General features: G+C 38.1%; 3 protein-coding genes, 1 long non-coding RNA gene and 1 other non-coding gene across 17 annotated transcripts; 2 read left to right on the top strand and 3 right to left on the bottom strand.

Annotated features, from left to right (window-relative positions):
* Positions 1-244: 244 nt before the first annotated feature.
* On the bottom strand, positions 245-3,794 carry LOC116928946 (heat shock factor protein). Of its 8 annotated transcripts, none has more exons than XM_032936087.2 (10): positions 3,649-3,794; positions 3,457-3,575; positions 3,014-3,304; positions 2,740-2,951; positions 2,565-2,674; positions 2,197-2,485; positions 1,872-2,135; positions 1,535-1,790; positions 1,268-1,358; positions 245-1,208 (listed from the first exon to the last, which is right to left on the bottom strand). In XM_032936087.2, the coding sequence occupies exons 2-10, from the start codon at positions 3,559-3,561 to the stop codon at positions 988-990; spliced, it is 1,839 nt and encodes a 612-aa protein (XP_032791978.1). In that variant the 5' UTR covers positions 3,562-3,575; positions 3,649-3,794; the 3' UTR covers positions 245-987. The 8 variants fall into 8 exon arrangements, with proteins under 8 accessions (XP_032791978.1, XP_045033605.1, XP_032791981.1 ...); XM_045177670.1 differs by having other exon boundaries at positions 3,634-3,720; XM_032936090.2 differs by having other exon boundaries at positions 1,535-1,787; positions 2,613-2,674; positions 3,457-3,723.
* Positions 3,795-3,863: 69 nt separating this feature from the next.
* On the top strand, positions 3,864-6,381 carry LOC116928953 (WD repeat-containing protein 89). Of its 3 annotated transcripts, none has more exons than XM_032936105.2 (9): positions 3,864-3,990; positions 4,249-4,322; positions 4,480-4,727; positions 4,804-5,175; positions 5,230-5,405; positions 5,470-5,579; positions 5,633-5,804; positions 5,883-5,977; positions 6,042-6,381. In XM_032936105.2, exons 3-9 carry the CDS (start codon positions 4,700-4,702, stop codon positions 6,316-6,318), a joined length of 1,230 nt encoding a protein of 409 aa, XP_032791996.1. In that variant the 5' UTR covers positions 3,864-3,990; positions 4,249-4,322; positions 4,480-4,699; the 3' UTR covers positions 6,319-6,381. The 3 variants fall into 3 exon arrangements, with proteins under 3 accessions (XP_032791996.1, XP_032791994.1, XP_032791993.1); XM_032936103.2 differs by having other exon boundaries at positions 3,892-4,102; positions 4,181-4,322; XM_032936102.2 differs by having other exon boundaries at positions 3,892-4,102; positions 4,181-4,727.
* Positions 5,604-9,649, bottom strand: LOC116928969. Of its 4 annotated transcripts, XR_006650077.1 has the most exons (4): positions 9,493-9,649; positions 7,272-9,435; positions 7,080-7,208; positions 5,604-7,009 (listed from the first exon to the last, which is right to left on the bottom strand). It is a non-coding gene; the product is annotated as an uncharacterized LOC116928969 (long non-coding RNA). The 4 variants fall into 4 exon arrangements; XR_006650076.1 differs by having other exon boundaries at positions 7,076-9,435; XR_004397485.2 differs by having other exon boundaries at positions 7,080-9,435.
* Positions 9,650-9,885: 236 nt separating this feature from the next.
* On the top strand, positions 9,886-13,703 carry LOC116928961 (putative defense protein Hdd11). Its single transcript, XM_032936112.2, has 7 exons — positions 9,886-11,753; positions 11,825-12,034; positions 12,114-12,956; positions 13,025-13,179; positions 13,258-13,349; positions 13,423-13,483; positions 13,563-13,703. Exons 3-7 carry the CDS (start codon positions 12,740-12,742, stop codon positions 13,599-13,601), a joined length of 564 nt encoding a protein of 187 aa, XP_032792003.2. The 5' UTR covers positions 9,886-11,753; positions 11,825-12,034; positions 12,114-12,739; the 3' UTR covers positions 13,602-13,703.
* LOC116929895 lies at positions 10,487-10,609 on the bottom strand. The gene has a single exon (XR_004398155.1). It is a non-coding gene; the product is annotated as a U5 spliceosomal RNA (small nuclear RNA).
* Positions 13,704-13,786: the final 83 nt, after the last annotated feature.

Below are 13,786 nucleotides of genomic sequence, written 5' to 3'. Positions count from 1 at the left end.
TGTTACTTGAAAGAAGAAGACGAAAAAAAAAAAACCTTTCGACGTCTGCAGAACGTGAATGATGATGACTGCAACCGGGAGATCAATTAGCATATTTTCATGTTTCAAACTGCACAGCCAGATCGGATACCAATGACGGCTGCATTCATCTGCAAAGAAAAGAAAAAGAAATTTTTAAAGCTATTCCTTGAAAGTTGTAAGAGGGTAATGTATGAAAACATTATGTTTCCTAAAAAGAAATGGATGGGTTTTAATTGTTGAGTTTTATTGATGTATACCGTAACGACGTCGAATCACATAGCCAACACGTGTGAGAAAAACAGTTGACACAAATGAATTCTCATAACGGCGTCAATGTTTGCTTTCTTCCTCTTTTTAGTAGGTATCTTTTAAAACAGAGAAAAGAAGAACATTCGCTTCGATCACCTTCTCGGTGAAAATTTTTTTTCCTCTGCTCCTTCCGTTGCTGCCCAGACAACTTTATGTATATAAATAAGTAGGTTCGTCGTACAAAAAGCAAACCTACAAATCCAAAATAAACACATACGCATCACACACCCTGCAATTGCGCGCGATAAGCCCATCGTCGAATGCGAATAACAAATCACTTCATATCCCCCTTTCTAACCCTTCCAATTTCCTGCGATTAAAAATTAAAGTAATAGTAGTAATAATAATAACAAGTATGGCAAATGTGCTTGATGACATTACACAGGGGTTGGCTAGCGAATCTACATACTCTCCGTCATCAAATTGACTTTCTACTTTAAAGTTAAATGAAAATCAAAAAAGGGTACGAAAAAAAAAACTAAGGTGGGAAAACGAAACAAAGGTCTGTTAATGACGATAACACGCATAAAGTTATATATCATAAAGAAAAGAGAGGTATTTTTAGTTGGGGATAGGACGCGTCGAAATAAAGCGAGGCGGGATACAGCCACATTTTGTTGTTACGTTGTCCTCTCTTTTTCGCGCTATTCGCTTGCTTCAATTTCTCTTTTTCTTCTTGGCGGCGGATACAGTTGTAGGGGGTATCGCAGTTGTGGGCTGAGGAGGATCATCCAGGAGATCAAACAAATCGGTAGTGTCTTTCACGATAGAATCATCTTCCAAATCTCGAGTTGTTCGATCACCTGCCATCTGTCCATCACCATAATCATCGACCATATCGAAGAATGACGCATCGTTATAAGCTATCACTTCATTACCTGTTGACAATAAGCGAAATGAAGTAATTCAATGATGTGATTAATAAGGAGACACTTACCGAGAATAGCACCTTGGGACGGGTTTTTGAACATGTCCATGTCCATCGACAAATAACCGTTGCTTGGTAGGGTATCATCTGCACTGAAAAGCTAAGAAAATAAAACAGCTTATTGTTGGAATAATAGGACGACAGTTCTGCTATCATAAAGCACTTCACAAAAGTACTTAAATTGGTATGCATGAAAATACACCCCGGTTAAGTGGTGGAATTGGGAAATGCAGGGAGGGTGGGACTCAAGTGTTTTTTTTAAAAGGCACTTGCTACCTTTGGCAGCATCTGGTGTTCTAGCAGTGAAGCGAGAGATGGCGAACTGTCCGAAGGTATTCCCCTCCGGTTCCAGGTCGCAGAATAACCCGCCCAATTACATGAATCTAACGTCGGTTCGAAATTCAGACCGAGAGAATCACATACCCCAAGCAACGTAGAGGCATCAAGTGGATTTCCCTGAAGACTCAAGACCTCACGAAGTTGTTCCAAGTCGACCTGCATCGTGTCTAGATGGTTGTCCAACTCCTCTCTGCTTGAAGGGAGCAAACCGGATACCAAGGTTTCCGAATCAGCCTTATGTATTCAGACAGAATAAATGAAAAACACTACATACCTCTCCAAGACGTTTGATTCGGTGGATGCAACAGATCTTTCTTGGTTTTTGACAACCGACTTGCCACGTCCACCTTTCTCCTTTCGATTTTCTTCGAAGCTGAGTAAAGCCCCCGAATTGACTTCACGAGGATCTACAGCCATCAACAGATCAGGACTCATTGGACTAGCCATTGCGGAGCTCTCAAGGATTCCAGAACCACTATTGGATGTTCCAGCTTCCATCTGGACCATTGTGTTAAAATCGGGATTTTCGACTCCCAAACTAATAAAAAGGTTTTACATGAACAATACCATTTGTAAGGCTACATAGTAACAAAACTCACCCGTCTTCTACTGCTTCTTCAGCTGGTACTTCCTCTTCATGTTCAGTAGATTCAACTGAAATGGGCAACTCTGAAATTTGGGCCATGGGGAAAAAGATTTCAGGAGATTTTTCATTGGGCACTACTTCAGTAATTTCATCCATTTGATCAGCGTCTAATTCGTTGCAGTTTCCAATAAGATCAGCACAACTGCTTTCGTCGATATCGGTGACATCATGTATGATAGGTCCTTTGGGTGATGGTATATCCGACACGTTAGGGTTGCCCGAAACCGCTGAATCTTCCAGATCTAAAACAGTTTTTTTTAAATAGTTAAAACTAGATCCAAGTTCAAACAGGAACTGTAGGGACAAAGTCTAGGGAAACACCTTTCAGCCTTCCATCATTTTGCTTCCCTCCTGTTTCTTTCTGAATACCTTTTTCGGTGGTGCTAGAGTTGGTTGTTGAACGAACAGCTTCACCCAACATCAATGGATACCTGGGTAGGATTAGTACAGTTTATAAGAGTAATTTTGACAATCAAGAAAAACTAACAGATCTTACCTCCTTTTGAGCCCCAGGCCCGCACGTCCATTAGGTTGTACAATGCTTATAAGAAATTGAATCAGCTTATTGACTATTTGCTGTTGTTTCATATGTTTCTGTCTTAGTGAAGCCACTTCTCTCCACAAGGCTTCATTTTCTCGTTTCATGGTATTCAAGCGAGAATCTACATTTTCCTGTTTCCCCTTCATACTGCGGACATCAGCCAAGACCTGCACAAAGAGATTGGTATCAATAACAACAACAACAACAAAATGAGAATATACAAAGTTACCCTTGAAAGCACTTCAGGCTTAGTATGTTTTGTTTCTTCTTGTTTACTGATGGGAATTTTCCTCTTGATATGCTCCAACAAAAACTCTTGCCCTTGAAGGAAGTACATGTGTGCAAATTCCATTTCATCTTTATCGACTTTCAGTCCACCTGAATCGACTGATACGACTTTGTGGAATCCATACATATTTAATTGGCGGACAAAGCTGGCCATGTTGTTGTGTTTATAATACAATGGAAGAAGCTCTCTGGCAAACCTTGCCTGATCTCTGATTGTAAAACTCATCCCATTCTAGTTAAAATTGAAATCATAAGAAGGAGCAATTGAGCAAAATGCTGAACAAGTAAGAATTTGCCAAGAAGGCATGAAGACACAATGAATTGTAAACATGTCACTTTAGCGGCCAAAATGAAGAAAGAAACGATTACAAATGGACGCCTTACCGAGTTCCAGCTGATGAGATGGTTAGTGGATGGATCCTCCACCAATTTCCAAAGTTTCCCCAAAAAAGCTGGGACACTCGACGTAGCATCTCCGACAGTATGCATATCTTACAGGTACACTATAATTATAACGAGTAATCGGGAAATGTTATGCAGCAATAACGAATACTTTTATACTAAAATCTCCTTTACGACTTATCACGTTGCTACACACGCGAGTTGCCTGGTGGTGATTATGCTTTTCCTCCTGTCTACACGCAGCAATACACGCACGTAACGTGCACAAGTATCGGCCGCAAGAGGGCAGGGACATAGCAACGACAAACAACAAATCGAGCCGAGGCCCCAGGTCCATTTAACCAAACATATGAATCGAGTTCCCAAGCATAATATAAGTTTGCATTTCAAATCTAAATATGGACTTTCTTTTCTCGATTGCGGGTGACTTTCATACGGTTTTCCAGACGGTCTCTGTCAGTATCTGAACGCCCGTGTACAACAGTTTCTACCAAATGAGACGCAACATTGGTTGAGGTAGAATTTTAAAAGTAAACAGGGATTAAGAAACAAAATTTATGCTGTCTTATTTTGGATTCTTTGAAACTATGATTCGCATTGTCGCATATCTTTTCTACTGTCATTCTTGGTAAGCAATCCAACTGAATACTTTCACGATAAAAGGCATTTACATCTATACTTATAATAAGTACACAAATGTCCGCAGGAAAACTTTATTTTAAAACATCGACTTTTCCACTTTTACCCTGCACATTTCTCGTGTCTCATACGAAGCTTATCACAGGAGTTTGAATATCCGTATTAGGTCATGAAACAGAAGCGCAGAAGCAACCGATGGCGATGGACATGTCTGAGTCAATTCTACTTAATTTATAAATTTATTTATATGACAGTTTTATTACAACAAATATTATTTACATAAGACTTCTGATGTCTGATAATAGTTTCCATTTGAAAAATTAAAATAAGTTTCTGTTTGATTTTTATCGATTTTTTTGGCAATAGAAATCTGACATCTAACGGAATCACACGGCAACGTAGATTCTTGTGTCAAAACATGTGCTCTTCAGCCGAACTTCAAATAAAATAAAACTGTAATATCTTTGTTGTGCACGTTCGCAGAAAGCACATCAACAAAAAAACAAAACAAAAAAACAAAACAAAACAACAAAGAAACAAAATCTTTGTTGTGCAACTCGAAAGATTTAAAGAACGCATCAGAAGCATGTCAAAGTTAGAAAACAGATCAGAAGGTAAAGTTAAAAATCTAGCAATGATACTTAAACATGAGATTAATAATTTCATCAATTTGTCTTCGATTCTAAACAGTTCAGGACATCATAGAAATTGATGTTTCACAAGATGGTGATGTGTGCAACCAAGACGAGTTAAATACGCTGTATCAGCAACCATATTTCTGTTCGGCTCGGAAAGCTGTTGGACTTGAAAAATTATACATTCTGCATGTAGATTGTGAATGGAAATCAAAAAAGCTTGCAGCAGCTTTGTCAAATCATTCAGTTCACCTTACATCTACTGATACCCTGGACAAAATTTCAACTTTCATAGCCCATGACCAGACCATTGTTGATGTTCATTTTGATCCTGTTAACCTCAATTGTGTTCTTACTGGATCTAGTGATGGCAGTATCAGAGTTTGGGATATAAGGAACCCTGAAAAATGTTCGCAAGAGTTTAGAGGTAATCTACATCCCTAACTAATATTTAGAGTAAACTAACTTGGTGGAAATGCAGATGACACTGACCAAAAGATAAAACCATTTTTGTCTTTTGACATCAACTGCAATGGAACACTTTTATGTGGAGGTACAGAGAAAGTGAAAAGTGATACCCATTTATTCTTGTGGGACACAAGATCCCCAAAAGTTTTGGCAGCTTATTCAGAATTCCATGAAGATGATATATCTCATGTAAGAGCTTATTTAGTTTTGCTTTTGAAAAAGGTTCAGCCAAATTTTCTTCTTTGTGTCACAGGTCCAATTTCACCCAACATCACCAAACACATTGGCATCATGTTCAACAGATTGCCTGGTAAATATCTATGATTTGAATGAAAAGGATGAAGATGATGCCTTACAGTTTTGGTAAGATAATTTTAAAATTCAATATTAACTTTTTAATTTATTCACAAGTTTAGTTTGAATACAGAAACAACATGTGGGAGATTACAGTGGCTTGGATATGATATGAAGACAAAACAAGAGAGCATATCAGTCACTACCAGTACAGAAAATGTTCAAATCTGGGACGTTGAAGAAGCATCACCGAAACATATCTTTTCGCGAGAAAAAATAGCAGATGCGCTCAGGGTATAAACCCAAATGAAATTTTTATTGATATAAATCATGGCTTATTTTTTATTTTTATTTATTTTTTACTTTTAAAAGAGAAAGAAATCTGAGACATGTTTCGCCATTCGATGTTTTCAAAGGGGAGAAGGGCAAGATCCTTTGTTACTTGCAGGTTCAAATACGCCAAACAGGTAGAATGCATTATGCCATTACATTATATGGAAAATTCTTACCGTCAACCTATTTTCTTAACAGGGGATGCCTCAGAATGTTAAAAATGAGTGAAGGTGTACTGGAACCGTTTGCTATTCTGTTCGATGAGAAAGGCGGAAATTCGCAAACGATTCGTGGCGCCGCGTTTAATCAAGTTAGCGGACAAGTTGTATCAGGTGGCGAAGACGGGATTATTAACGTGTGGATGCCAGGAGAAGTTAAGCAAGTGGCCAGTAATAATACGAGAAAGGTCAAGACGGAAGTTTTATCCAAGAAATTTGGCGGTGCACATGGTAGTAAAAAGCCATACTCAAAGTAAATCTTTTCAATACATAATGTAGCGCCACTATGATGTTCAATGCAAATGCAAATGTGAATACCAGCCAAAATACTTTTACCATTAACTGAAAAAAATTTACTGGCTATTGTCACCGAACATTGTTACAGCCCTGCAAGCGTTAATCAATTCATAGGCAAACAAGAATCATCCAACACCGAGTGAAAGTCTTTTAAGGTGAGCATGTGCGTGCAACATAGAGATATACAATGACAAACTTTCTACTAGCCATTTTACTTACTTGCTTCTTCGAATTGGGGACATCAAATAGTTTTTGCATATGGATAGCAGGCAAAAAGAAAAAAGGGGGATGACCGATGTGACGAACGAATCAAAGAAGGTCATCTTGACGATTGTTGCAGGGGAAAACCAGTAAATCCAAAGTTTCATAGTAAAAGGAATATCAGCAGAATTCAGTGAAAACCTTGAGCAGTACCTCCGTTTTTTTTCCACAGTCGTGACGATGAGAAAGTGGGCCTCAAAAAAGAAACACTCTGCAACGCTGTCCAAGGTCATTTGATAATCTTGGCGTTTCTTTAATATTTTCATTACTCTCTTCCTGGTATTCAACTTCCGCACGGATATGCCGAATTTCCATTTACTTCAATGACAGCAGCTTAAAGGAGGAGATTTGATGGTATATATCATGCCATGTAAATGCTGTAAAGCTATTCTGTATAATAGGAAAATCGAGGTCAAGGAAAATGTTACAATGCCTCCTATAACGAGGGAATCTTACGAACTTGAAGTCAGCCAGGTGTCATTTCTTTCATTTTTTTTCCGTCTGTCATCGCGATTGGTGGCTACCTCTGCTAATACCTAAAGCTGGACTTAAACGTGCCGTTCAACTCTCTCAATTTCTCTTCTTTTGTCTGGAAAATGTAATCAATAAATAATAAGCAAACAAAATAAGACAGCGCTACGAGAAATTTTACTTTAGCTTCGGCCGGAGGACGTAATAATTTATTCAGAGACCCCGTCTCAAGTGAAAGGGAAATGAGGTTAAAGTCGTCGTCTATTGGTTGACCAACCGGTTCTTTTATTTATTTTTTTCTAACGACCCCAACGCTCTCGCCTGTTCAGTCCCAAAAGCAACGACGAAAATGCAAGGGGAAAAATGATAGTGTTGGTGATTTTGATACTATTGACGACTACCACGAGCTCAATTATTACATGAGCGCTTGTGTCGGAGCGGCTAAGGAAAGTGAAGGATTTTATGTGATATTCTGATTTCCTTGCACGTGAACGACCGTAAAATTTTAAGGCCATTGCTCCAGGAGTTGTTTTATTTGTCAAGGTAATGGTGTGCTGGTTTTACCGTTTGCTTATTTTCATACGTGTTAGTGGATTTGCTCAGAATAGTAAATAAGCCCCATGATTAAGAGCTTCTCTCTGTCTGTTTCTCTCTCTCTTTCTCTCATCCTTTAACACGTTCCCTTCACCTTTTTGTCTAGTGATGCCGGCCTCCCCTCCCCCAACCCCCCGTACACATTATTGCCGGTTTTATACCAGTGACTAGCCCCAAAGGGCGTATAAGTTGTGGAAGCACCTTGATAGCTGCCGGTGGGCGATAAATAAAAGCCCGCCGTGCTTCAGCTTTTGCTCTCAGTTCCCGATCTCTCACCACTACGCACACGACCACAAAAACAGCGGCGAGTAGCCATTACACTGTCCGTGTTTCTTAAACCTTCAAAAAATTTGCATCACACTTAACAAAGGTAAGAATTTAACTATTCGGTGGGCATTGAAATACATTGAGAGAACCTCAGCAATCATTTTTAATACCAATTATTATTTTTTTTAATAGAATGTTGAACGCTTACCTCGTAATTGTGAGTGCGTTAGTTACGGCTCAGGTAGCTGCATTTCCCGGTGGTGCTCCTCGTAGTGCATGCGCATCAATGGCACCCATTCACATGCTTTTTGGTGCACAACAAGATACAGTTCCTTTTACTTTGTCAATTAGCAGTGCACAAGCCAATTCAGTTTCTCCTATAACAGGTAAAACAATTTAGATTGTTAAAAACTTGTTACATTGCTCTCTTTCTTGCTTGTTGTTAAGAATCTTGTTAGATATTAAGAATTAATTACGATTTTGTTTGGCTTTAAAGTAACTCTTCAGTCTACTGGTGAAGCCGAATTTAGAGGCTACATGATTCAAGCTCGATCAGGCACTAACACCACGGGGATTGGCAGTTTCAGTGCTGAAGGTAGTCAGGGCAAAACAATGGACTGTCCAGGAGGAACTGCAGTATGTGATACTAGACGTTAACAAACAAAAATAATTTCTGGTATTATTTAATTTTTCATACTTTTTTCACTTACAGAACGCTGTAACCCATTCAAGCCGAGTGAGGAGAAAGAACGAAACATTTTTGTGGACTCCACCTGCAGATTTCAAAGGACAAGTCGCAATGAAGTTAGTTATTATAGGATATTGTCTTGAAAAATATCTTTAATTTATGATTTCGCATCATCCCACAGGGCTACCGTGGTCGTTGGATTCAGGACATTCTACACAGATCTGCAATCCGCTGCCATTACCATTGTAAGTAAAAAAAATTCTCATTTTCATATTACTTTCAAGCATGAAACCTTTACTTTTATTCAACAGGTATAATAAAATTAATTTATGTGTGAACTGACCTTATGCTGGTGATTAAGCAAATACCAACTATGTCACTAGGACTTGCTAAAAGATTTACCAGTGCTGTTGTAATGTGGTGTGTCCTGTATGGACACTTGTTGGGGACTTTTTAAAAATATTTTTTTGCTTTGACAGCACACACATATGTATCACGATGATCAGCAGTAAGACTGGTACATCAGTATCTGAATTCAGACAGATTCCACAAATAGTGACACTGAAATTTGTTAACATTATCATGACTTTTTAAAATAAAACGGTCCAAAATTTGGTAAACCAATTCATGACTCTGAATCTATATTATTTCCTCTTGTCTTACTTTAACGAAAACATTTTGACATGATTATGTCACAAAGCCCAGAAGGTACACACTACACAGTGTTTGAAACCTGCCTAGCCAGGCGACTAAAACAACGAAAATTGCTTTAGGTGTGATTCGTAGTTTCTGAGAACTTTTAAAAAATTTTAAATCACGATGTTTCGGCAAACGTAATAGAATAAAAATTTACATTAAATACCGTTGCACTGTGGTTGCACCTTCATCTTGCATCGTCCCGTAATGCAACAAAAAGCAGAACAATGTAGAACAAGGCCACGGCCTGCTAACTTCAAAAATTGTTTCAAGCTTTCAACACTCTTTACAACAGACGACGAATTCTCAAATAAGGCGCCCCCATCCTATCGATTCAGTTGCCAGATTTGAAGTAAAAATTGAGTAAAGCGTTACAAAAAAACACAATCATTAATTAGTAATTTGTTTATTACCCTTTCGCGAAAAAAAAACACTAATTAGTGTCCTAAGGTCAAATTCTATCGTCTTTAAAACTAGGAACGAATTTACTTTTCTTATTTGCCAAATTGCAAAATAAGGCAATTTGGTTGATGAATCGATTCAGGAAAAAAGTCTGATTTGATCTGATTCCAGGGCCATTTCCATTTAATTTGAATTTTTTTAAGTAGTCTTTTTTTATGTGAAAAAAGCGATTATTTTAAATCAAGCATGCAATTTAAAACAGTTGGTTTGATGCAGGAATAATAAACCAAAAGGACTGGGCATTCATAGGACGCTTCAATGAAAGAAACAGTACCACAAAATAGCAGCAACTAAGCATGAACAGTGGATTTATAAAAAGAACGTGTTGGTGGGCGGCAAGTGAAAAGGTCAATCAAAGAGACAGTGGTAAGGTCAGAAAAGTTTTTGTTAAAATTTGAAATAATTGGTTTTGTTGTGGGCAAATATTATTGCGACGAATAGAGAAAGACGTGTCGATGATTTTTACGTATCATACAGCCTAAACTATGTGCTTGAACATCGCAGGCAATTTCTTATTACGAAAGTTTAAACATACTAACTGCTTAATTCATAAAAAGGATTCGGTGCCAATATTACTGATAAAACATGTGTTGCACCCACTTCTATCGTATTCGTTCCTAGCGTACCTTCAGGACTAAGTCTAGCAGGAGTTATTAACTCTACTTATGATACTTTTATATTTAGTTATGAGCCCGGTCTTACGACCAGGCAGTCGAAAAATTAGTCATATAGACTCATCAGTGCTCCCAACCACGGAAATCTTTAGTAAAAGGCGAAAGATTTATCCGGGCATTGATTGGAAACCAGAGTAACATTAGTAGGGGAACCCGGCTACTTTATCCGCGCTCGGTAACCAAACCACGTTTGCGAAGTAAAATTCAAATGAGGACGTATAAAGCAAGCAGTAGCTGTAAATGTAAACTTTTTTTTAATATTTCCCTATAGCATCATACATCCTGTACACAGTTCATTTTTTGATATCTTATATTTAAGTCTAGTTTTATTTCTATGATACGACTAATACAGAAAACGTAGTAAAATTAGAAGCACTGTGAATACTAAGAAGACCCTTCTGCTACCCCAGCACAATGGCGGCAAATACACGTGGATATAGCCTATTTGTCCAATTTAAGGGCTGACTAAAAAACTACGTGATTTCAACTTTTTATTTTGCAACTGCCACACAGAAAGTTGTCAATTCTCTTGCTTCAAGAGAGGTAGAGCTTGGAAATTTATTCTGCTGGTGCCGTTATTTTCTTTAATGGCAATTTCAATTTATAGAATGACGAAACAATAACGGGGCTTTTGGGGTTTTCTGTTACGTAACTTTTGGGAAATTACAGCTGCGCTTTGTTTAGCATGCAGATCAAGTCCAAGGCATGAAAAGACATAATCAAAAAAGCGATTTTCCCGAGAGAAATTTCCGGGTATTAAGCTAATCGGGAAATATTGATAGATTTCTTTAAAACTAAAATGGGAGAACACATACAGTGCACATATCCGGCACATCGCCATTGCTTGCTTCCTTTCATGTGGGTACGGCAGTACGGGTGAGCTGTAAATAGAGAGACGATGAAATAATTTGGAATGGATCCAAAAATGTCAATGGGCTATTCACATGATAGGAAATGCATGTCCCAATAAACAGGAAATTCGGTGTGTGAACAACTCTTGCACAACTTCGCAGATTAAGCTTTCGGCCCAAGTATTCAGGTTTGCGACTGCGTTCGTGCAATGCCGGCTCGGCAAATACCGACCGAATAATTGAATGTCACCTTGGTTTGTGCGCGTTTTTTTTCTTATACCAGCGCGTGGTAGATACCAATTTTTTTTGGTGCATCTATCGCTATATTTGTCTTCAATGTCTGGACTGGCTGTCGTGGCGTACGCAAATGGTGTCAGAACAAAAGAATGACTATGCAACTTTCTTCCAAGATGGATATGCAGAAAATCGAAGTAAATAAATCACAAGTTTTGCAACATACTATGTACGTTTCTAATAAAATTTCTAATAATTTCCATTTTAGATTGAGTCGTTTTCTCAATTCCTCATCTATCGTGGTTAGCACAGTTACGAGAAGATTTCACGCAATAATGCAATTTGACAGGCGTCATTATTCTAGGCCCTCTCTGCGATTTATCTGCGGATGCGAGAAAGAGAAAATGTTGGTCTTATCAGTAAATGGCTGGATCTGCTAAGAATACTCACAAAACAATTGCAAAGGCACATTACGGAGGTTGGTACTACCAGGTTTTTCGTGTCAAAGGCGATGAAAGTTTTCATAACAGTATTTGGTACATTGTTTTCTTTGAAAGCCTCCAGCTATAAAACCATCCATCATACGCTTTGCTCATAGCTTTTACCTGGCAATAAAACATCGGATGTCTTCATGAAAAAAGAGCATTCCTTGTTGCTTTCTCCAAATGTGCCCGAGCAGACAATAAATGGCCATGCTGATGCAAACGTAATGACGTGAGAGCAAGTAACAAAATCTTCATCAAAGTTCAAAGGCTATTAGCCTCAATTTGCAAAGTTTTCTAGACATTTCTAAACCTTCTTTCCGACGTGGTTTTGTCGTTAAATATGTTTCAATGATCAATACAATTACATTGACCATTATGCTAGGAAATGATAAAAATCAATTGTTCGGAATTGCGTGGTTACTTTGGGAGTTGTGTCAAACGAAAAGAAAAACCATCGTCCTTGGAATAAGGATACACATGGCTCACAAGAATTTAAATACCTTTCTTCTTCTTTACAAAAGTAAATAGACTTGCGTGAGGGCGCAACCATCGATTCACATGAATTTTTCTTCGTTCGAGTTGACGTAAGTCACTTTCGGCGCCACGTATATAATACTTGTGAAATAACTGCCTTTCAAATAGTAAACTTTGAAACCTGCTTGAGGCCGTTTCCCTTTTGGTTTTCTTTTTGGATTGATATGTTTCGTTTATCAAAACTGAACTATTCTGTCTCTGTTTTGTTACTTCTTGATAAAATAGCTAAAATCCAAAGTCTCGTCTATGGCACTCCTGTCGAAAATTGTCGATCCATGATCCCACAGCATGACTACAACTTACCTCAATGGATGGATCCACCTCCATACAACTTGTCAGCTTCGGTTATTCTTAGCAACACTACAACCACTCAGTTTAATGGTAATAACCTTCAACTGAAAGAACTTTTCCTTTTTTTTTTCTTCCTTCCATTAATTTAAATTGAACAGTGACGTTGTTTGCAAAACACGGCGCGACGTTCAAGGGCTTTTTCATCCAAGCTCGTTCGCTAACTGGCGACAGGGCGGATGCTATCCTTGGTTCATTTGATCCAGTAGAAGACAGCCGTATTGCTCACTTGATCAATTGCCCTGATGGTGCTAATGTAAATATTATGATTTCTTAGGAACTCTTTAAAAAAATCTTACCCGTGTTTAACTTTTGTTATTGTGCTGGTTTGCAGAATGCTGCAACTCATAACCTTAATTCGCCCAAACGTTTCGTAACCTTCGTTTGGAACCCGCCTGCTGATTTTGAGGGCAAATTCTACTTTGTGTAAGATTGACTGCAGGACCCATTAAAACCCAACAGTATGATTATATAAAAAACATTCACCTTTTTTTTTCAGAGCCACGGTTGTGGCCGAATACAAGAAGTTTTGGATCGGGATAGAAACACCAGCATTCAGCGTAAGTGGCTGTGGTTGTATTATTACAAGCATAATTTTGTTCAACAAAGAAAGCTGATTTCCAATAAATTACTTTGCAGATCAAGGAACATCAAACAGAGGACGCTGGACACATTTAATGGAATGAGACCTATTTTTAAATGGTTTAATTATGTTCCTTTTACTGCTTAGCAAACCAAAGTTCCTAAACTTACCTTACACGAAAAGTTCCTACACACCAACTTGTCAACTGTTCACGAATTAATTTCATACTAAATTCACGAATGTTTAAATATACATATAAGTCTATTTCGTGAATTGAAGT

The sequence above is a fragment of the Daphnia magna genome, linkage group LG8 (genome assembly GCF_020631705.1).
Source record: "Daphnia magna isolate NIES linkage group LG8, ASM2063170v1.1, whole genome shotgun sequence".
Lineage (NCBI taxonomy): Eukaryota > Metazoa > Arthropoda > Branchiopoda > Diplostraca > Daphniidae > Daphnia > Daphnia magna.
This window is presented reverse-complemented; position numbering and strand designations above follow the sequence as displayed.

Bases quoted from the DNA above. Each gene is read 5' to 3' on its own strand.
- LOC116928946 (XM_032936087.2), bottom strand. From the start codon at position 3,561: ATGCATACTGTCGGAGATGCTACGTCGAGTGTCCCAGCTTTTTTGGGG. The intron at 2,136-2,196 runs GTGAGTTTTGTT...CCTTTTTATTAG, and splicing joins GAAGAAGCAGTAGAAGACGG to TTTGGGAGTCGAAAATCCCG. The intron at 1,209-1,267 runs GTAAGTGTCTCC...TATTGTCAACAG, and splicing joins GTCCCAAGGTGCTATTCTCG to GTAATGAAGTGATAGCTTAT.
- LOC116928953 (XM_032936105.2), top strand. From the start codon at position 4,700: ATGTCAAAGTTAGAAAACAGATCAGAAG. The intron at 5,406-5,469 runs GTAAGAGCTTAT...TTTGTGTCACAG, and splicing joins ATGAAGATGATATATCTCAT to GTCCAATTTCACCCAACATC. The intron at 5,978-6,041 runs GTAGAATGCATT...TTTTCTTAACAG, and splicing joins GGTTCAAATACGCCAAACAG to GGGATGCCTCAGAATGTTAA.
- LOC116928961 (XM_032936112.2), top strand. From the start codon at position 12,740: ATGTTTCGTTTATCAAAACTGAACTATTCTGTCTCTGTTTTGTTACTT. The intron at 12,957-13,024 runs GTAATAACCTTC...TAAATTGAACAG, and splicing joins TACAACCACTCAGTTTAATG to TGACGTTGTTTGCAAAACAC. The intron at 13,484-13,562 runs GTAAGTGGCTGT...ATTACTTTGCAG, and splicing joins TAGAAACACCAGCATTCAGC to ATCAAGGAACATCAAACAGA.